Source organism: Rhinoderma darwinii, chromosome 1 (genome assembly GCF_050947455.1).
Source record: "Rhinoderma darwinii isolate aRhiDar2 chromosome 1, aRhiDar2.hap1, whole genome shotgun sequence".
NCBI lineage: Eukaryota > Metazoa > Chordata > Amphibia > Anura > Rhinodermatidae > Rhinoderma > Rhinoderma darwinii.
The window spans coordinates 354,623,937-354,646,605 of record NC_134687.1 but is presented as its reverse complement, the minus strand read 5'-3'; the positions used below and the strand labels follow the sequence as shown (position 1 = coordinate 354,646,605).

Here is a 22,669-nt window from a genome sequence, read left to right as displayed (position 1 = left end):
CATTCACTATGGGACTGTAGCTGCCGTATTCCATGTCTGTATGTGTCGTTAATCGACACATACAGAAATGGGAAAAAAAAATGGCAGCCCCCATAGGGAAGAAAAAGTGTAAAAATAAAAAACAGTAAAACACAAACACACAAATAAATATAAAAGTTTTTAATAAAACACTAAAACCAAACTGATTTAAAAAAATTTTTTTTCGTGACACTGTTCCTTTAAGGCCAAAATATGTCTTGTCATTAAGGGGTTAAGGCCTTGTTCACACTGCAGATTTGCTACAGATTTTGCATGTATTATTTAAGTAAAAACCAGGAACGGAACCTAAACAGAAAAAATACATAACGTAGGTTTTGGCTTAAAAAATTCATTAAAAATCTGCATCACATCTGCACTGTGTGAACAAGGCATAAAAAGTAACTATCATTTCTGGTGAATTTCCAGAATTATCCTTTGTGTGTGTGTGTACATGAAGAAGTATCTGCATTTTTCAGCAGTTTTCCCCCCCTCTGCAGGCTTCATATGTAATTGTCAGTTTTCCCTGAACTTCGCTCCAGAGGGGGAGAAGACTTGCTGGTTTCTCTTATACTCTAAGTACAGTAGAAAATAGTGGGTGTTAGCCAGAAACAATACGCAATGTTAACCAGTTCAGGACCGGGCTATTTTGCGCCTTCAGGACCAGACATCGTTTAGCCCTTTTTAGCACGCGTTAGTTAAATGGCTATAACTTTTTTATTTTTTGGGCTAACGACGTGATTTTTGCGACGTTTTTTCCGTAGACAATGCAGGTTTCATTTTTTTATCGTTTTTATACACACCTTTTTTTGCTTTTTTAGAATTTTTATTCATAAAGTTTGAAAATAATAGTAAAAAAATAAGCTTTTTTACGTTTCAGCAATTTTTTTGGGGTAATAACATAGATTTACCCTAAAATAGACCTTTTATGTGTGATCGTCATTGTCTACCGTAAATTTTAATATATTACATGTTTATATTAGAGTAATTGGGTCAGCGCTAGCGTTACAACAATGATTGGTGGGGGGGGGGAGAAACTGTTTTTTTGGGGTGGGTATTTTATGTGTATTTATTATTTAATTTTTTTTTGCACTTTACGTTATTATTTTTTTATTACTATGGTCTGTCCCCCCAAAGGTCAAAAAAGACCTTTTGGGGAACTTTATATATTTTTTTTCTTTCTTTTACACCATGTTTTTCTACTGTAACTGGAGCAGCACAGCAGCCCCAGTTACAGGGGAAATCAGCCCTCTCATAGTGACGATTGTCACTAATAGGGCTGTGCTGGGTCTAGTTAGACCCAGCAGCAGTCTGTCACTAACGGCACCCAGCGATCATGTGGCCGCTGCCTCTATTCCTATACACAGCGTTCATTGAGCGCTGTGTAAAAAGGCATCGGAGAAGACAGAAGCAGCTAAAGCTGCTTCTATCTTCTCCTCAGGGTCCCCGGCAGACACTGACAGCCGGAGACCCGACATTCAGCTGCCCGATCGCGCGGGCAGCAAATTAAAACCCGAGCCGTAAAAAGTCTATGGCTCGGGTTTTAAGGACCCTGACCGCAGGCCGTAAAAATACAGCCAGCGGTCAGGAACCAGTTAAAGAGGCTCTGTCACCAGATTTTCAAACCCCTATCTCCTATTGCAGCAGATCGGCTCTGCAATGTAGATAACGGGAAAGTTTTTCTTTTTCAAAAACGAGCATTTTTGGCCAAGTTATGACCATTTTTATATTTATGCAAATGAGCCTTTCTTATGTACAACTGGGCGTTTTTAAAGTTATGTCCAACTGGGCGTGTATTGTGTGTGTACATCTGGGTGTGTTTACTTGTTTTACTAGCTGGGAGTTGTGAATAGAAGTGTATGATGCTGACGAATCAGCATCATCCACTTCTCTTCGTTACCACCCAGCTTCTGGCAGTGCACAGACACACAGAGTGTCCTCGCGAGATCACGCTGTGACATCACTCACTTCCTCCCACAGGAACTTCATCGCGTCGGATGAGCGAGGACACGCTGTGTGTCTGTGAACTGCCAAAAGCTGGGTGGTAACGAAGAGAAGTGGATGATGCTGATTTGTCAGCATCATACACTTCCATTCACAACGCCCAGCTAGTAAAACCAGTAAAAACGCCCAGATGTTACAAACACAATACACGCCCAGTTGGACATAACTTTAAACACGCCCAGTTGTACATAAGAAAGGCTCATTTGCATAAATATAAAAATGGTCATAACTTTAAAACAAAACATTACTGTTATCTACATTGCAGCGCCGATCTGCTGCAATAGGGGTTTGAAAATCTGGCGACAGAGCCTCTTTAAATACTATTGTGACAAAAAAGACAAAAGTATAGTAGGTATGATACCTTTATTGGCTAACCATAAAAGTTCTATATGCGGCTTTCAGAGCACACAGGCTCCTTCTTCAGGCAGTTTACAAATGAATGACTTAGAAAAAAACACAACATTTAGATGTTACACAAAGACAATTAGTACATGAGGTGATACATCATTAAGATAAGCCGGAGCCATAAAACTGAGGTTATAAGGTTGATGACTTAGGAGTTAAGGCATCTGGAGTCAGTCTGATGGGGGATGTGATGTGTGTCCACGTAGTGGCTCATAAATCCAGGTGTTAGATTGAGGCCTTGTGTCAATGACTGGAATTTTATCATCAGCTTGATTTCCACATATTTCTGTCTCTGTTGCTTTTAAAATGACCCTTCAGAATTAGGACCTTTAAAGGGAATGTGTTGCCAGAAAAACATGTTTTTTTTTTAAAAATTAAACATTTAGTGTGTGGGTGATTAAACATTGTTCAAATTTTTTTTATTTTTTTCGCGAGTCAGGAAATATTATAAATTTTTTCAAATTTATAATACTACCCATTTTTGGTCACTAGATGGAGCTAGTTCCCAAAATTGCAGCATTGCAACATTGGGTTAAAAGCCCTCGCTCTAGTGAGCTCTCAGCATCCCCCCCTCCTTTATCCTGGCTAGTGCCGGGATAAACGAGGGGTTTGAAAGGTTTAACCTCCTACACTGTGTGTCGCCATTTTTTGAGGTAACCCACAGTGTAGTAGGTTTACATACAGTAGTAAACACACACAAACACTAACATACATTGAAATCTCTTACCTGCTCCTGCCGCCGCGGCTCCCTCCGGCCCGTCCGCTCCGTTTGCTGCCGCTGTTCCATGTGCACAAGTCCGGAAGCCACGACCGGAAGTAGTAATATTACTGTCCGGCCGCGACTTCCGGTCCACAGGAAAATGGCGCCGGACGGCGCCAATTTCGAATAGGACTGTGTGGGAGCGGCGCATGCGCAGTTCCCACACAGACGCCGTACACGGCAGTCAATGGGACGGGAGCCGTTCGCAGTCCCTATGGGACTGTGGCTGCCGTATTCCATGTCTGTGTGTGTCGTTAATCGGCACACACAGAAATGGAACAAAAAATGGCAGCCCCCATAGGGAGGAAAAAGTGTAAAAATAAGAAACAGTAAAACACAAACACACAAATGAATATAAACGTTTTTATTAAAGCACTAACATCTTTAACATATAAAAAAAATATTTGTGATGACACTGTTCCTTTAAATCTGCCAAACTGTGATCAGGTCCAGAAAAGTGTTTTCCCACGGGTGTATCCACCTCCTGATTTATTGTATGTCTGTGAAGATTCATCCTGGTTTGTAGTTTTTGTATTGTTTCTACAATGTAGATTCCTTTATCTATGCACCTTGTACACAGGATCATGTACACTACATTGGAGGATGTACAGGAGAACGCGCCAGTGATTTTATAGTCCTGCTGCGTGTTTGGTATCTGGATGGTGTTTGATGACAAGATGCTGGTACAGGTCTTGCATTTTCTCCTGTGGCAAGGAAAAGTGCCAGTCTCTGATGGTGATGAGAGGGCACTTCTGACCAGGAGATTCCTTAGGTTTGGTGGCTGTTTGTATGCAAGGAGAGGTCAATCCGGGAATATCTCCTTCAGTTTGTCTTTGTTAAATATAGGTTGGAGATCAGCAGCAATTTTCCTCAAGATGTTCATTTGTGGGTTGTATATGACCACTAGGGGCACCCTGCTGTTGTCTTCCTTCTTTTTGTACTCCAGAAGATTGCTCCTTGGAATTCTTGTTGCTCTGTAGATCTGATCATCTATAATCCTTGGATGGTATCCCTGTTGTAAGAATGTATTCCTCAGTGATAGCAGGTGTTGTTTTGTGTCTTCACTGTCTGAACAGATCCGTATGTAGCGCAGAGCCTGGCTGTAGATGATGGATTTCTTTGTGTCTCGGATGGAAGCTGTTCCATCTCAGATATGCTGGACGGCCTGTAGGTTTATGGTAGATTGTTGTTTGTATGCTATTGTTTCTCGTGTATATCGTCATGTCCAGGAAATGTATTTGAGATGTAGAGTAGTTGAGAGTGAGTTTGATGGTAGGATGGAACTTGTTGAAGTTTTTATGGAAAGAAAGCAGTTCATGTTCTGAGCCTGTCCAGATTATCAGCAGGTCATCAATGTACCGGAAATATTCTAGAGGTTTAGTTGTGCAGGTTGATAAAAACTCTTCCTCTAGTTTGACCATGAACAGGTTAGCATATTGTGGTGACATTTTGCTACCCATAGCGCTTCCCATACATTGCAGATATATGTCTTTGTCAAATTAAAAATAATTGTGATGGAGTACGAACCTGATGAGTTGTAGGGCTGGCTCTGTCGCTAGATTGTTCTTTTGAAGAAAGTGTTGGCATGCGGCTATGCCATCCTCATGGGGGATGTTAGAATACAGAGACTCCACATCCATAGTTGCCAATATTGTTCCCTCTGGTAGTGGACCTAGAGCTGAGAGATTGCAGAGGACGTCTGTGGTGTCCTGGACATAACTGGCTGTGCACCTCAGCAAGGGCTTTAGAAGATTTTCCACCCAACCAGAAATATTCTCAGTTAGAGTCCCAACACCTGAAATGATTGGTCTCCCTGGATTGTCTCCTTTATGTATTTTAGGTAACATGTAGAATGTACCCATTCTGGGATTGTCCGGTATAAGGTCCAGTAAACTGTCTGATACAGCGTTGAAACTATTGATGATACGGACAAGTTACCGTGGATTGTTTGGTGGGGTCTTCATTAAGCAGGGTGTAGTATTTTTCGTCTGAGAGTTGTCTGTGTGCCTCCTGGATGTAGTCAGATGTATTCAGAATTACTACAGCGCCTCCTTTATTAGTAGGTTTGATGATGATGTCTCTGTTGGATTTTAGTGATTTTGTGGCGTTCCTTTCCTCCATGCTGAGATTGTGTGTTACTTTGTGCTGTTGGTCCAAGATCGGATTGTATCCAGGCTGTGGGGTCCAGTTTGTCGTCGTCTTCTTTCTTGAGGTTTCTTTTCCCATCCCAGCTTGTGATGTCATATCTGTTTTGTGAGAAATAATTCTTTCAGCCACAATCTGTGGACGTATTCCTCCACGTCACTGCAAAACTGGGCTCTGTCAAGTGCTTTAGTGGGACAAAATGTAAGTCTCTCAGAATTTGGCGACACAAAATACATTTTATTTTTCACACTTAGTTTTTTCGCAATAAAAGTATTAAAACATAGAAAAAACTATATTTATTTGGTATCGCCGTAATCGTATTGACCCACTTAATAAAGTTAACATGTTTTTTTAATTGCACAAACAATGGAGGAATCTCTGTTTTTTTCATTTTCTACCCCACAAATAATTTTTTTCCCGTTTCCTAGTACATTATATGGCACAATAAATGGCGCTACGAAAAACTACAACTCGTCCTGCAAAAATGAAGCCCTCATTGGATTATATAGATGGAAAAATGAAAAGTTATGGCTTTTAGAAAGTGGGGAGGAAAAAATGAATATCTGAAAATTGTTTACGATGGGAAGGGGTTAAAACTGTCCGAGACCGCATGAAAATGCAAAAGTTGCAAATTGCAGCTTTTCTACGTGCTTGATAAATTCCCCTTTTCACCAGGAGGTTTAGATTATTAGAGAGAAGGGATACAAACAGGATTCTTAATGACTGTTGTTCCATCCTTTATCTAAAAAATGTCTCCACTGTACTATGCACTATGTGCTTGTTAGGGTATGTTCACACTGCTTATTTTTAGACGTTTTTTGGGCAGTAAATGCCCCGAAAAACAGCTGAAAATATTGGGGGCTGAACGCCTCCAAACATCTGCCCATTGATTTCATTGGGAAAAATGGTGTTCCGTTCCCATGGGGCGTTTTTCACACGGCCGTTTTTAAGAACGGCGTGTAAAAAAAAACGCCCTGTAAAAAAGAAGTGCATGTAACTTCTTGAGCTGTTTTTGTAGCTGTTTTCATTGGGTCAATAGAAAAACCGCTCCAAAAACGCCAGATGCATAAAAAACGTCTGAAAAATCAGAGGCTGTTTTACCTTGAAAATGGCTTCGTATTTTACAGTCGTTTTTTTGTTAAGCGTGTGAACATACCCTAATACAATAAAGGCAGAATATATATTGCTATTCAGTGTATTGTACAATAACCTGTTTTATTAGGAGCTATCACTTCTCTGGTTGCGGTGTTCTGCGATGGGCTCTTCTACATACAGTAGTTATATGGTGGTACTAAAGCTCTTAGTTTTGTTAAAAATGCACTTGTTGTATTTGCAATTCCAGAACTACAATTGAATGGTCTGAATCCCGTGATCGAGGCTGTGGGAAATTTCAGTCGGCCAAGATGGAAGACTTTACTTTTAATGACCTCAATATAAAAATTGGCTTCCCTTACTTGTACTGCCATCAAGGAGATTGTGAGCACATTGTTACTTTCACGGATATAAGGTAGGTCATTAATCAAAGTATTTTATACAATAAGTCTGAGTTCAGGTGAGTCTGTGGCAAAATCCGCTTTGCAAGGGGTTAAATCTGCAGCAAAAACAATTTAATGACTACGTAAAGGAATTGTCACTAAAATAGAACTTGTATTGATTCATAATTTGACATGCAGAACCAGATTCAGAGGCAACTGCTCTATACGTCTTACTAGATTACGTAAAAGAACTTGTACCAGAATTTATCCTGCATTGCTTTAACTACTCCTTACTCCGTTCGTATTGATTACGGTAATCCATGACGCCATAAATAGGGTGAGGTATCTGGTAGAGGAGATGCTAACACCGGAGATCTGAGCCTGTCCGACTCGCCTGACAACTGCGACTGTTTTTTTTACATACGAGCGAACTGTACATCACTTCGGCCGTACCAGTTTCTACACATTTAAAAATCGCATTCCCTGAGGGGATTCGTCAGTGGCAAGACAAGGGAGTATGTATGTGAATAGCGGTACCGTTGGCATAATAGCATAACTGAATTAAGTAATTATCTTCTATATATATATCTTTAAGTTAAAAATTTGGCTGGCATAACATTGCATTTATTTTATTCTGTAGGTTTGTACTGAAGAACTTAGAAATCTATGCAGGGGAATTGTTTTATTTAGCGTTAAAGGGATGTTTCAGTGGCGAGAATGATTTCACAATGGGGGACGTTACTTCAGTGGGATGGGATTGGCCAGCCTGTTAATATAATAATGTGTCCTTATGGACACGTCACTAGGTGGTGTTGCAGGGATTAGAAAGCAAGCTTTTACAGACCGTATACAAGCACTGGATAACAATTGTTCAAGATAGAAACTAATTGACACTTTTTTAGAAATGCAGGATCATAGGACCTACATACATTAGGTGTATCTGAACAGTTAAAGGAAAGATACACTCAATTGCAAAAAAATTCAGGGGCACTCACTCAAAATTGTAGTCTTTGTTTCGGCATCTCGTTGCAATAAAAGCATCGGGCAGTGAAATGTGAGATATACGGCGGCTATTTCATTCTGGATCGTGCGTTTGTCAAGGCCCCAAGCACAGGACTACTTAGTGGGGGGACTTAGCTTTTGACACACAGTTATCTATGTGTCATCCACTGGGGACAACAAGCAGTATCGAGACGCTCACGGTGACCACAGATCACATATGACGATAGAGATCTGTCGTTATCCCTGTACTGTTGCTATTCAATGCTCTCAAGTACTCGTTCACATATGTAATTAAATAAAAAGGCAGAGGAAGGTAATTATTTTACACAAAAAAAAGATTTTTATTTAAATCTTAGTATGCATTATGGCTCAGGCTTAGGCTTAGTCAACAGCTATACCATCTTTTATACAAATTGTATTTCAATAAATTATGTTTTATGTCCCAAGTAGCCTGAATATTTATATGATGGTGATGAAAGCCTAATGTTACCATTTTACTACAGTAAATTTCTTATTACTAACTATTATACGTGAGACCTTTATGAAGAATTTGGCTGGGGAGTCGGATAGTAGAAAAATAGAGAAGTTGGAATTTGGCTTACCAACTCCGCAGCCCTATTGTTGGTTCCCTTTTTGAAAAATTTACATTTTTCTTTTCATTTCCCATTAAAAGGTTAATTCATCATGAAGACTGTTTAGATAGAAGACACTATCCGCTGCATATCCGAAAACATTGGTTTTGGACTAGAAAGTGCAGTGTGTGTAAATTGTATGTTGCAAAGTAAGTTTTGTAACTAAATTTGTATCTGTGTGTGTGTAGATTCCATATAATGTATACACAAACAATGTCAGAATTTTCCATATGCTAATGTGGCAGCTGTGTCTTGCATGGTCACATTTTGAGTCTCTTGTCTCCCTCCTAAAGTCTACTTAAAGGGGTTATGTGACCAAAAAGTATTAGTAGTGTACTCACTGCAGTATGTGAGTACACTTGCTAATATACATTCAGGTCCCCCCTCGCGCTAATTATAAGATTTTAATAAGTTTTTACAGCACTGGCGGGGGACCGGAAGTCTAGTGGCACAGTCTTCCTTCATTGCGACACGACTCTTTGTCATGTGACCGGCCCCGTTGTACTCTGTACAAGCAGTAGCAGTAGTACAGCGATTACATGGAATTCAGCGGGGCCGGTCACATGGCGAAGAGATATGTCGTCATGAAGTAAGACTGTGCCCCTAGACTCCCAGTCCCCGCCAGCACTGCAAAAATTTATTAACATCGTATAATCCGCACGTCAGGGGATCAGACTGTATGTTAGCAAGTGTACTCGCATGTTTCGGCCCATTCTCCCTAAGAGTCTGTATTCGAGTTTTATCCATGGTCTCTTACATCTCTGCCCTGTGCCAAAGAGATCAAAAATACAGAAATAGATCTGCCCATAATGCTTCTACGGTTGGCAAATATCTGAGGGAATTTGTTTTAATATGGTCATAAAATGCATAATTTTATGAGCTTGTGAAAATTGCAGAAAATTCATCTAAATGGCGCACGTGGAATGATAAATTTGGCGCAACTTTATATACGAGTTAGATGGTTTCCTTCTCTTTACGCCACCTCGTGGCTGGTTTACCTTACATTAATATTTTAGGCACACAAAAAAAAAAGGTTGTGAGTTTGTTTTTGAAAAATCTGATTGATTATTGTATTTCTTCTGCATTTCAGGCTGAACCATCACTTTTTGTTTTTCCCTTTTCTTTATTCTAGGTGGGTAACAAACCAAGACAGCGTTGCTCCAGACGACCCTTGCTTGTTCTGTGATGTTTGCTTCAAGATGCTTCATTATGACACTGAGGGCAATAAACTGGGGGACTTTATTGCATATGCTTATGTTGACCCTGGAACATTTAACTAAAAATTTACCAGATATCAGAGGTCACTCTGATAAATTCCATGCACAAGAAATAAACTCAATGGACTGTAACGCACTTATCTTTTCAATGTCGACAGGGAGACTACTGTTCGCCAGGACTAGTGTTTTACATGGAACTGGAGGTTATAAAGGCTGTTGTTAAACTATTGTACATACTTTCCAATACAGATGTCTTTACATTCAGTTTATCGTAATGATGTGTGATGTTGAACTTCAGTAGTTATCTCTATTAATGTTATGTAGAGAAGAGAGGAACCGTTTTGACACGGTGTACTAACATTTCTAGGGCAGTTCATTGACCGTAAATCGCGGTAAAATTGATGACTCCAATTAAAAATAAAAATAAAGTTTCAGGTGGCCTTGCAACTATTAAAAAATTCTCAGATAGATTACAATCATACGTATCATTGGATGGCACAGGAAATATTGGAGCACGTGGTATATACCCTAGTCTCCACGTCCTTGCTGCGTTTATTCCGGTGACTGTGTCGTCCGCCCAAATAGTTTCCTAAATCTAGGCCCAGGCTTTTGCGGCCTAGTCACTTGGGGCCCACTAGCCTCCAGTTCTCCACTCCTCTCCACAGCCTAACCAGTATGCCTGCTCGGCCCCCCACTCTTTCGCGAGAAATGGCATCCCTAGTCCAGGCAGGACCCACAAATTTAGACGATGCCCGTTTTCGCTTTCAGCCTATGGTCTCCCAGCGCAGGCTTCAAGACCTCTCCAATTGGCCTACTTTCCCCTCTGGCTACAAGATCCTCCTTCTCTTTTGGCTGGAGCTTCTTAGGAAGACATGTCTCTCTTTGCTCTTCTCCTCTCCCCACTACTGTCCTGATCTAATAGTTTTTTCCCCTACTTTGGGGGGGGGGGGGGGAGGCTGTGTGTGAGGATAATGGGGTTTGCACCCAGGTATGAGTATGTCAGAATCCCGAGACTAGTAATACACGCTTTAAAAAGGAACGTATTCCCAATTTTATTGTATCAAAAAGGCTTTAAAATTCGATATCAGGTGAATTTGGGCATCAAGCCAGTAATAGGTGGGTATTTAGCGCCTACGCGTTTCAAGCACGGCAAGTTACATAGTTACATAGTTTGTACGGTTGAAAAAAGACACATGTCCATCAAGTTCAACCAAGGGATGGGAAAGGGGAAGTGGGATTGGAAAGGGGAAGTAAAAAATTTCTACACATAGCAGTTAATATTTTTTTGTTCTAGGAAATTATCTAAGCCTTTTTTAAAGCCATCTACTGTCCCTGCTGCGACCAGCTCCTGCGGTAGGCTATTCCATAGATTCACAGTTCTCACAGTAAAGAAGGCTTGTCGCCTCTGCAGGTTGAACCTTTTTTTCTCCAGACGGAGGGAGTGCCCCCTTGTTTTTTGAGGGGGTTTTACATGGAACAGGATTTCACCATATTTTTTGTATGCGCCATTCATATATTTATATAAGTTAATCATGTCCCCCCCTTAGTCGTCTTTTCTCAAGGCTAAATAGGTTTAGTTCTTTTAATCTTTCCTCATAACTTAGATTCTCCATGCCCCTTATTAGCTTCGTTGCTCTTCTTTGTATTTTTTCCAACTCCAGGGCATCCTTTCTATGAACTGGAGCCCAGAACTGGACTGCATATTCTAGATGAGGCCTCACTAATGCTTTGTAAAGTGGTAATATTACCTCCCTGTCCCGCGAGTCCATGCCTCTTTTGATACACGACAATATTTTGCTGGCCTTTGAAGCAGCTGATTGACACTGCATGCTGAAATTTAGTTTATGATTTACAAGTACACCCAGATCCTTCTCAACAATTGACTCCCCCAGTGTAGCTCCCCCTAGGACATATGATGCTTGCAGGTTTTTCGTACCCAGATGCATAACTTTACATTTATCTACATTAAACTTCATTTGCCAAGTGGACGCCCAAACACTTAGTTTGTTTAAATCTGCCTGAAATTCACAAACATCTTCCATAGTCTGAACTATATTGCATAGCTTGGTGTCATCTGCAAAAATAGAAATAGTGCTATTAATCCCATCCTCTATATCATTAATAAATAAGTTGAATAATAGTGGTCCCAGCACTGAACCCTGGGGTACACCACTTATAACTGGGGACCATTCAGAGTAGGAATCATTGACCACAACTCTCTGGATACGGTCCTTGAGCCAATTCTCAATCCAATTACAAACTATACTTTCTAAACCTATAGTCCTTAATTTACCCATTAGATGTCTATGAGGGAGCGCTGGAGCGGGGAACGCGTCAGGGATGTCCATTATCTCCATTGTTGTTCGCGGTGGAACCCTTGGCGTGTGCAGTGAGACAACATGAACATATTCAGGGGTTGAGATATGGGGGGGTGGAGGAACGAATTGCACTATACGCAGACGATATGCTGTTATTCATGGCGGATACCGAGCGCACACTACCGTTAGTGATGGCCCTAATTAAGCGGTTTGGGAAATATTCAGGACTACTCATTAATTGGTCAAAATCGGCTATAATGCTCATGGACCCGGGGGTTATCCAGAATGGGGAAGAGGAGGTGGAGATACCTGTGGTTACGGAGTTTAAGTATTTGGGGGTGAGGGTGACGGCGAAAGCACAGGATTATATGTCCCTTAATGTAATGCCACTGTTAACAACGATAAAAGCCAAAGTAGAGGCGTGTAATAAGTTACCGCTATCGGCTCTGGGTAGGACGAATTTGATTAAAATGATCCTTATGCCCCAGGTGCTGTATGTCCTACATAACTCACCGGTATGGATCCCCAAATATTGGTTCAGGAGATTGCATAACCTTTTTAGGGACCTAGTATGGAAGAAGGGGGTACCTAGGATTAAACTGGAGAAATTACAGCTGCCAAAGGAGGAGGGGGGCCTGGCTGTGCCCAATGCTTGGGTGTATTATTTAGCTGCCCAATGTCAACATTTCTGGGGGTGGGAGCAGGAAGAGACATGGGGGTCCAGTGCGCGCATCCTATCATATCTGGGGGGGGGGGGGGAGAACCCGGTGGCAGGACTGGAAGCGCACAGCTATAAACAGATGGCGAGTACCAGACCCACTCTGCTGCTCATACACAAGGTGTGGTGGCAGTGCAAACAATTGCTGGGGATAGGAGAGTGCACTAAATATACACCACTCTGGAGGAATGCTTACTTGGGGGAATTGGGTAAATTGGAAGGGATGCAGGGGTGGGAGCAGCGAGGCATAATACGATTGAGTCAGTTGTACGAGGGAGGCATACTTAAATCTTTTCAGCAAATGAGGGAGGAGTTTCAACTGGACTCCCGCATGTTCTATCAGTACCTGCAGATTCGGCACGCTGTGCAGACACAAGCGGTCAGTATGGACCTGACGATGCATGCCGCGGGGGTGTTGGAGCATATTGCAAAAGCAGTAACGTCAAAAGGATTAATTTCATTGGTTTATCGCAGGTTATTGGTGGAACATCTGGGGGATCCTATGGCACCAGTGAAAGCTGTATGGGAGAGGGATGTGGGTCCTATTACAACAGACCACTGGGAGGCGGTATTGGCAGCAACATGTACTTTGTCCATTAATGTAGCACAACGAAGATCGCAGTTGTTTCTGATACATAGGGTGTATAGGACCCCGTGGGTGCTGAAACAAATGGGATTAAGAGCGGATGCCAAGTGCCCTAGGTGCCCGGAAGAAAAAGCAGACATCCTTCATATGTTTTGGACATGCGGGAGATTGGGGAGTCTGTGGACGGAAATATTGGAACTAGTGGGGAGAGTGTTTGAGGTACAGATCCCATGGGATCCTGTGGTAATGCTGCTAGGGTATGTTGGAGATTTGGTGGGAGATAGGATGTCAGGGTTGGCAATTGCTAAAATACTGTATCAAGTTAGGAAAGGAATAGCAAAACACTGGCTGGATGCGGAGCCACCATCAAAACAAGAAATCATAGGGGCACTTAACTCACAGGTTCTGATGGAATATAGGATATACTCCAAGAGGGGGTCCAGGGTCAAGTTTGACAAACAATGGGCTAGGTGGATTGATCAATCTGGGTATGCTTCTGTGGAGCTAATGACACTAAGGCAACAAGTGCAGGTATAGGGCCACTGACGGGGGGGTGCATACAGAGAGCAGGTGTAAAATGGGGAATGGAAAAGGGGAAGAGAAGGAGAGAGGATTGGAAAAGTGGTACTGAGTAGACCGGTTGGGGGGAAGGGAATGTTTGGTTGGATGTAAATAATTGGGTCTGTTGAAATTTGCTTATACACTGTATGAGAACGTACAATGACCTGTAATAATGTGAAGTTTTTTGAATAAAATTGAACTGATTAAAAAAAAAAGATGTCTATGAGGGACAGTGTCAAATGCCTTTGCAAAGTCCAAAAACACTATATCCACAGCGGCCCCTCTGTCTAGGCTTCTGCTTACCTCTTCATAAAAACAAATCAGGTTGGTTTGACAGCTTCTGTCCTTAGTAAAACCATGCTGGCTGTCACTTATAATACTATTTATTGTCACATAATTCTGTAAGTGCTCTTAGTCATGGCATCCATTCACTCACTAGGACCCAAGAATATGGGCTTATATGTTTTATTTTGCAGGGTGGGGTTAGGAAGCCTTCTAGATTAAATGATTGCAAGCAGCTTGTATGTTTCTGACTCAAAGAAGGGGCTGTCCTGCCTCTTATTCTTTGAGTGTGATAATCTCTGCTTGGAATGAATGTTTGTAACTCATTAAACTCTTATTAACCCCTTCCCGACATACGCCGTATATATACGGCGCTGTCGGGAGGTGGTTCCCGCAAAGCGCCGTATATATACGGCGCAGTGATGGTGCGGGCTCAGAAGCAGAGCCGGCACCATCACCGCGGGGTGACAGCTGTATTATACAGCTGGCACCCTCCTGTAACTGCCAGGACCGGAGCTACTCTCCGATCCGGCAGATTAACCCCTCAGATGCTGCGCTCAATAGAGCGCAGCATCTGATAGGTTTTCACCCGATCGGCAACCCAGTGATGCAATCGCTGGGTTGCTGTGGCAATCGGACGCCAGAAAATGGCGTCCGAGTCTGCCTTGTACGGGAGCCGATGAGGACCCGCCTGCGGCGAGTCCTCATAGGCTTGCTGTCAGTGAATAACTGACAGCGCTAATACACTGCACTACGTATGTAGTGCAGTGTATTAGAGTAGCGATCGGGGCATCAGGCCCTCATGTCCCCTAGTGGGACAAGTAAAAAAAGTAAATAAAAATGTGGTAAAACAATAAAAACACACACATTTCAAATAAAAATAAAGCTAAACTGACTTTTTTCCCATAGTAAGTATTTTATTATGGGAAAAACCGTAAAAATAAAAAAAACTATACATAATTGGTATCGCCGCGTCCGTAACGACCCAAACTACAAAACTATTATGTAATTTATCCCGCACGGTGAACGCGGTAAAAAAAAAACATGAAAAACAGCGCCAGAATCTTTGTTTTTAGGTCACATCTCCTTCCAAAAAATGCTATAAAAAGTGATCAAAAAGTCACATTTACTCCAAAATAGTACTAATAAAAAACGACAATCCGTGCCGCAAAAAATAATCCCTGACACCGCTTTGTGCACGCAAAAATAATAAAGTTATGGGTCTTAGAATATGTCGACAGAGAAAACAAATGATTTTATAAAAAAAGTGATTTTATTGTGCAAAAGCCGCAATACATAAAAAAAACTATATAAATTTGGTATCGCCGTAATCGTATCGACCCACAGAATAAAGCTAACATGTAATCTAGGGCGCACTGTGGATGCAGAGAAAAAAAAACAATAAAAAACTATTCCAGAATTGCTTGTTTTTGGTAATTTCCTTTACCAAAAAATGAAATAAAAAGTGATCAAAAAGTCGTATGTGTTCTAAAATGGTACCAATAAAATCTACAGCCCGTCTCGCAAAAAACAAGCCCGCACACCGCTCAATCAACTTAAAAATAAAAAAGCTATGCACTAGTAATGCGGTGATGAAAAACATCTCAATGCGCAGGCCGGAGGGGAACATTCCTTCAGTTTCAGGGCCCTAGTATTTAGGAACTAGGAAAGGGCAGGGACATAGCACATCCGCTGGAAGCGAGGGCGCCCGTATTATATCAGCGCAAAACTTTCCCAGTAATATTTCCCAAACTACGAAGGAGAAAAAGTCCCCAAAAGGTGCAGAGCGTTACAAAGGAGGGATAAGAAAGAAAACCGTTTATCAGTGTGACGCCGGCCTGCGCATAACGGATCGCTTCACAGCGTAACACACATCTATGGATAATTGTATTATTTACCCCATGATTATACCCTCCTATTATGCCCTGATATACTCCGCACAGATTACATATGCCCCCACATTATAAGCTGAAATACCAGCAAAACCCCAAACAGAACTGTTACCAAGCAAAATCCATGCTCAAAATGGCGGTCTTTCCCTTCTTAGCCCTACAGTGTGCCCAAACAGCAATTTATGGCCACAAGTAAGGCATTACCATGCCCGGGAGAACCCGCTTAACAATTTATGGGGTAAGATTCTCTAGGGGCACAACATCTTGTGCGGTGAATGGGCAGATCAGTGGAGAAATTGCAATTTTCACTTTGCACCATCCACTGCGTATTCATTTCTGAAAAACACCTGTGGAGTCTAAATTCTCACTACACCCCTTGATAAATGCCTTTAGTGGTGTAGTTTCTAAAACGGGGTCACTTTTGTTTGGTACATCAGGGGTTTTGCAAATGCAACATGGCATCCGCAACCCATTCCAGCAAAATCTACGCTCCAAAAGATAAATACCGCTCCTTTTCTTCTGAATGCTCCCATATATGTAAACAGTCGATTATAACCACATATGGGGTGTTACCGTACTCGGGAGAAATTACTTTACAAATGTTGGGGTGCTTTTTCTTCTCTATTCCTTGTAAAAATGAAAAATGTGTATCTAAAACTACATCTTGTTGGAAAAAAAAAATATTTTTCATTTTCATGGCTTAATTCTAATTAATTCAGCAAAAAACCTTTTGGGATCAAAATTTTCACTATACCCCTAGATGATTCCTCAGGGGGTGCAGTTTCCCAAATGGTGTCACTTTTGGGGTGTTTCCACTGTACTAGTACTACAGGGGCTCAGCAAATATGACATGACACCCAGAAACCATTCCAAAATCCAAATGGTGCTCCTTCCATTCTGAGCCCTACCGTGTGTCCAAACAGATGTTTGTGACCACATGTGGGGTATTATTTTACTCGGGAGAAGTTGCTTTACAAATGTTGTGGTGCTTTTTCTCCTTCAGTCCTTGTGGAAATGAAAAAAAAATACCTAAACCTACATTTTCTTTGAAAAAATGTAGATTTTCATTTTTACGGCCTAGTTACAATAAGTTCTGTAAAAAACCTGTGGGGTAAAACTGCTCACTCTACCCCTAGATAATTCCCTCATGGGGTGTAGTTTCCAAAATGGGGTCACTTGTTGGGGGTTTCCACTGTTTTGTCCCCTCAGGAGCTTTGCAAATGTGACATGGCCTCCGCAAACCATTCCTGCTAAATTTGAGTTCCAAAAGCCAAATGGCGCACTTTCCCTTCTCAGCCTCGCCGTGTGTCCAAACAGCCGTTTATTACCACATGTGGGGTATTGTTTTACTCGGGAGAAATTTCTTTACAAATTTTATGGTGCTTTTTCTCCTTTAGTCCTTGTGGAAATGAAAAAAAATTAGCTAAACCTACATTTTATTTGAAAAAATGTAGATTTTCATTTTCACAGCCTACTTGCAAAAATTTCTGCAAAAAACCTGTGGGGTCAAAATGCTCACTATACCCTAGATAATTTCCTCAAAGGGTATAGTTTCCAAAATGGGGTCACTTGTTGGGGGTTTCCACTGTTTTGTCACCTCTGGGGCTTTGCAAATGCGACATGGCCTCCGCAAACCATTCCTGCTAAATTTGAGCTCCAAGAGCCAAATGGCGCTCTTTCCCTTCTAAGCCCTGCCGTGTGTCCAAACAACTGTTTATTACCACATGTGGGGTATTATTTTACTCGGGAGAAATTGCTCTATAAATGTTGTGGTGCTTTTTCTACTTTAGTTCTCTTGGAAATGAAAAAAAATTAGCTAAACCTACATTTTATTTGAAAAAATGTAGATTATCATTTTCATGACCTAGTTCCAAAAATTTTTGCAAAAAAACTGGCCGGTCAAAATGCTTGCTACACCCCTAGATAAATTCCTCGAGGGGTATAGTTTCCAAAATGGGGTCACTTGTTGGGGGTTTTCACTGTTTTGTCACCTCAGGGGCTTTGCAAATGTGACATGGCCTCCGCAAACCATTTCTGCTAAATTTGAGCTCCAAGAGCCAAATGGCGCACTTTCCATTCTAAGCCCTGCCGTGTGTCCAAACAACCGTTTATTACCACATGTGGGGTACTGTTTTACTCGGGAGAAATTGCTCTACAAATGCTGTGGTGCTTTTTCTACTTTAGTTCTTTTGGAAATGAAAAAAAATTAGCTAAACCTACATTTTATTTGAAAAAATGTAGATTTTCATTTACATGGCCTAGTTCCAAAAATTTTTGCAAAAAAACTGGCCGGTCAAAATGCTTGCTACACCCCTAGATAAATTCTTCGAGGGGTGTAGTTTCCCAAATGGGGTCACTTTTGGGGGGTTTCCACTGTTTTAGTTCCACTAGACCTGTTCAAAGCTGACATGGTGCCTAAAATATATTCTAATAAAAAGGAGGCCCAAAATCCACTAGGTGCTCCTTTGCTTCTGAGGCCGGTGCTTCAGTCCAGTAGCACGCTACGGCCACATGTGGGATATTTCCTAAAACTGCAGAACCTGGGCAATAAATATTGAGTTGCATTTCTTGGGTAAAACCTTCTGTGGTACAAAAAAAATGGATTCAAAATGAATTTCTGGAAAAAAATAATGAACTTTGTAAATTTCACCTCTACTTTGCCTTAATTCCTGCGCAATGTCTAAAGGGTTAAGAAACTTTCTAAATGCTGTTTTGAATACTTTGAGGGGTGCAGTTTTTAAAATGGGGTGACTTATTGGCGGTTTCTAATATCTAAGGACCTCAAAGCCACTTCACAACTGAACTGGCCCCTGTAAAAATAGCATTTTGAAATTTTCTTGAAAATGTGAGAAATTGCTGCTAAAGTTCTAAGCCTTGTAACGTCCTAGAAAAATAAAATGATGATCAAAAAACGATGCCAATCTAAAGTAGACATATGGGGGATGTTAGTTAGCAACATTTTTGTGTGGTATAACTGCCTGTCTTACAAGCAGATGCATTTAAATTGAGAAAAATGTTAATTTTTGCAATTTTTCCCTAAATTTTGGTGTTTTTCACAATAAATACTGAATGTATCGGGCAAATTTTGCCAGTAACATAAAGTCCAATGTGTCACGAGAAAACAATCTCAGAATCGCTTGGATAGGTAAAAGCATTCCGGAGTTATTACCACATAAATTGAAACATGTCAGATTTGAAAAATGAGGCTCTGTCAGGAAGGTCAAAAGTGGCCAAAGAGGGAAGGGGTTAATACATACAGGAACCATAATGCAAGCGATGTTCACTTGATTCCTGTATCTAGATTGTATTATTTGTTTGCTACATTACGTTTTAGTTTAAAGGTCCCCCTGGATAAAAAGGGCGGACCAGCTTCCCAGAGAACCGCGTCAGAGACGCGATTCCAATAATCCACGTTGTGTATGAATAAATTTAAACCCTTGTTGGGCTTGTGTGCCTGTGTGTGAATGGCTCCTGAGCTTATACCAATGTTACATCTTGTTTCGAAATGAAAAAATTGTGTATAAAAAAAGGAACATTCAGAAAGAAAAAAAACTCATAAGGGCATAGTTCCACCTCCTATGCGCCCCATAGTGTCGGGCATTGGGTCTCTCACAGAGAGACTCTCTGAATGGCTTGATCTCCTATTACAACCCCTGGTGCAGAGAGTTCCTGGTCACCTCAGGGACACAAAAGATGTCCTCCGAATATTTTCTAATAAAATGTGGGCACATAGTTTTACCTGGCTTAGTTGCGATGTGATCGCATTATATACGAGCATACCACATATAATTGCAGTCAAAGCCTTAAATTTTCATTTATCAAAATATAGCATATATGACAAGCACTTACAAAACTTTGCTAATAATGCCCTTATTTTTCTCATGTCTCATAACTATTTTAAATTCAATGGTCAATACTATCTCCAAAAACGAGGAGTTTCCATGGGGGCTAAATTTTCACCATCATTAGCCAACCTTGTTATGTCTTGGTGGGAGGAGATTACTATTTTTTCCAATTCCAATCCTTTCAATAAATATATACACTGGTATGGCAGATACATCGATGACCTCCTACTCATATGGGAGGGAGATGTATCTGCCATACAGGATTTCCTTACTTATCTCAATAATAATGAATTTAATTTGAGATTTACACACAAAATAGGCAAGAATAGCATCAACTTCCTAGATTTAAACCTCGTTGCCACAACGAATAAAGTGATACACTCTGAAATCTATCAAAAACCGATTTCAGGCAACACCATATTACATGCCAGTTCGAACCATCCGAAACATACTATTACATCAATACCTGTAGGCGAATTTACAAGAGCGAAAAGGAACTGTAGTACAACACAGAGTTTTGAAAAAGAACAACAAAATATGAGCCAAAAATTGAGTAAAAGGGGGTACAAGAACTGGATGTTGAATAGGGCCAAAGAAATAGTTAAGACCAAGATAGACAGACAGATTTTACTGACGGATAAACAAAATGCAACTAGCAATAAAATCAACACCAACAAAGCAAACAAAGAAATTCCCACACTAAGTTTGCAATATAGCGATCAATTCTCCACCATCAAAAATATGGTACAGAGATATATTCCATTACTGTATGAGGATGCTAAACTAGAAGACATATTAAAACATGGGTGTAGAATAGTAGCACGTAGAGGGTCCACTATAGGGAATACATTATCCCCCTCACTATTACCACTCAATACAACCAAAACAACATGGCTGGAGCAGCTGGGTTTTTATAAATGTGGATCTCACCCATGCAAAATATGTAACTACACTAAAATGGTCAAAAAATTTGATGACTCCAGTGGCCAGCAGAGTTATCCCATAAAGTCATATATCAACTGTAACAGTGACTTTGTAATATATATAATAGAATGTACCAGCTGTAACCTGAAATATGTAGGGAGCACTACCAGAAAATTTAAAATAAGAATTTTAGAACATCTTAGTTACATTAGGAATCCGGCAATTACCAATATATCTAATGCCGCGCAACATTTTATTACCTGCCACGATAGAAATATTACATATTTGAAGACATATGCTATTGTAAAAATTAAAGATACGGCTCGTGGAGGAGATCTCAAAAAGCCACTCCTAACAAGAGAGGCTTTTTGGATATTTAATTTAAAAACAAGGTTTACTCAATTTGAGAAGGGAATTAATGTTTTTGTATTAAATTATAAAAAAAAAATTCTTGGGACAAATAAACTCCCTCTTGGAGAAGTGAACTGCAAAAATACACCCTCTATGATACACAGGGAGACCAAATTTGTACATTCTAGACTCTAACTAGAAAGCGAGCGTTTCATGGGAATATACACTAAACAATTCCCCTCTCGAGAATAATAAAAACTATTCCATTCAAAAGAAGCATCAAAAGATTCACCTACATTACTTTGAATCAAATAGAATAGTGCATGATATATATTAATATACAGGAGCTTATTATTAGCTATACAATATTCAGAGGGCATATTACAACTAGGCTGAAACAATATTTACGTGTATACACTAGCATATGAGATATGAGTCAATCTAAAGAACATCTATTCCATGGGGGACTGCCATTCCTTCTAGTTTTATTTCTATTATAAATGCAGCTCAAACATCGGCTCCATATCAGTATTAAATATATTTAAGATATTAACACATGAATTCTGCCCAAAAAAAATATAGTTAGCTATCGAGTTTCTCACATCAAATAAGTGACAGTCAATATTGAATATATATGACAATTTACCAAGTAACGTGTATGTATAAATATTTAGGTAGAAACACCAAATGCATATAAGAAACATACTAGCTATAATGAGGTAATATATATTTGCATATATTATTATCCTTTCCTATAATCATGAAGATAGGACGCAGGAATGTCTCTTACCTAATAAAATTATATGCATGTATATAACTTTCCACTACTTTCCAGAGAGAACACTGTTGTTGTAATACAACATAAAGCTAATTACCAACTTTATATTTTTAGCTGCATTACTTAAGATTTATTCTTTTTTATTATGTTAGATATGCTTAGATCTCAACTCATTATGTGTTGGTTTTCGCAAGCTTGATTTTAAATGTCTCTTTTTTCTTTCTGAATGTTCCTTTTTTATACACAATTTTTTCATTTCGAAACAAGATGTAACATTGGTATAAGCTCAGGAGCCATTCACACACAGGCACACAAGCCCAACAAGGGTTTAAATTTATTCATACACAACGTGGATTATTGGAATCGCGTCTCTGACGCGGTTCTCTGGGAAGCTGGTCCGCCCTTTTTATCCAGGGGGACCTTTAAACTAAAATGTAATGTAGCAAACAAATAATACAATCTAGATACAGGAATCAAGTTAACATCGCTTGCATTATGGTTCCTGTATGTATTAATAAGAGTTTAATGAGTTACAAACATTCATTCCAAGCAGAGATTATCACACTCAAAGAATAAGAGGCAGGACAGCCCCTTCTTTGAGTCAGAAACATACAAGCTGCTTGCAATCATTTAATCTAGAAGGCTTCCTAACCCCACCCTGCAAAATAAAACATATAAGCCCATATTCTTGGGTCCTAGTGAGTGAATGGATGCCATGACTAAGAGCACTTGCCGTGCTTGAAACGCGTAGGCGCTAAA

The 22,669-nt window shown here is 40.4% G+C and overlaps 2 protein-coding genes across 2 annotated transcripts in view; one reads left to right on the top strand and one right to left on the bottom strand.

Moving 5' to 3' along the window:
- SNAPC3 (small nuclear RNA activating complex polypeptide 3) overlaps positions 1-9,919 on the top strand; it is a 76,657-nt gene extending 66,738 nt beyond the window's left edge. Inside the window, exons 7-9 of the mRNA XM_075851905.1 lie at positions 6,672-6,836; positions 8,480-8,587; positions 9,571-9,919. Coding sequence (XP_075708020.1) covers positions 6,672-6,836; positions 8,480-8,587; positions 9,571-9,718 — 421 coding nt within the window. The 3' untranslated portion in view covers positions 9,719-9,919. The remainder of the gene's footprint in view (positions 1-6,671; positions 6,837-8,479; positions 8,588-9,570) is intronic.
- Positions 1-22,669, bottom strand: part of TTC39B (tetratricopeptide repeat domain 39B) — a 335,062-nt gene that overhangs the window by 297,476 nt on the left and 14,917 nt on the right. The gene's annotated exons all lie outside the window — the stretch shown is intronic.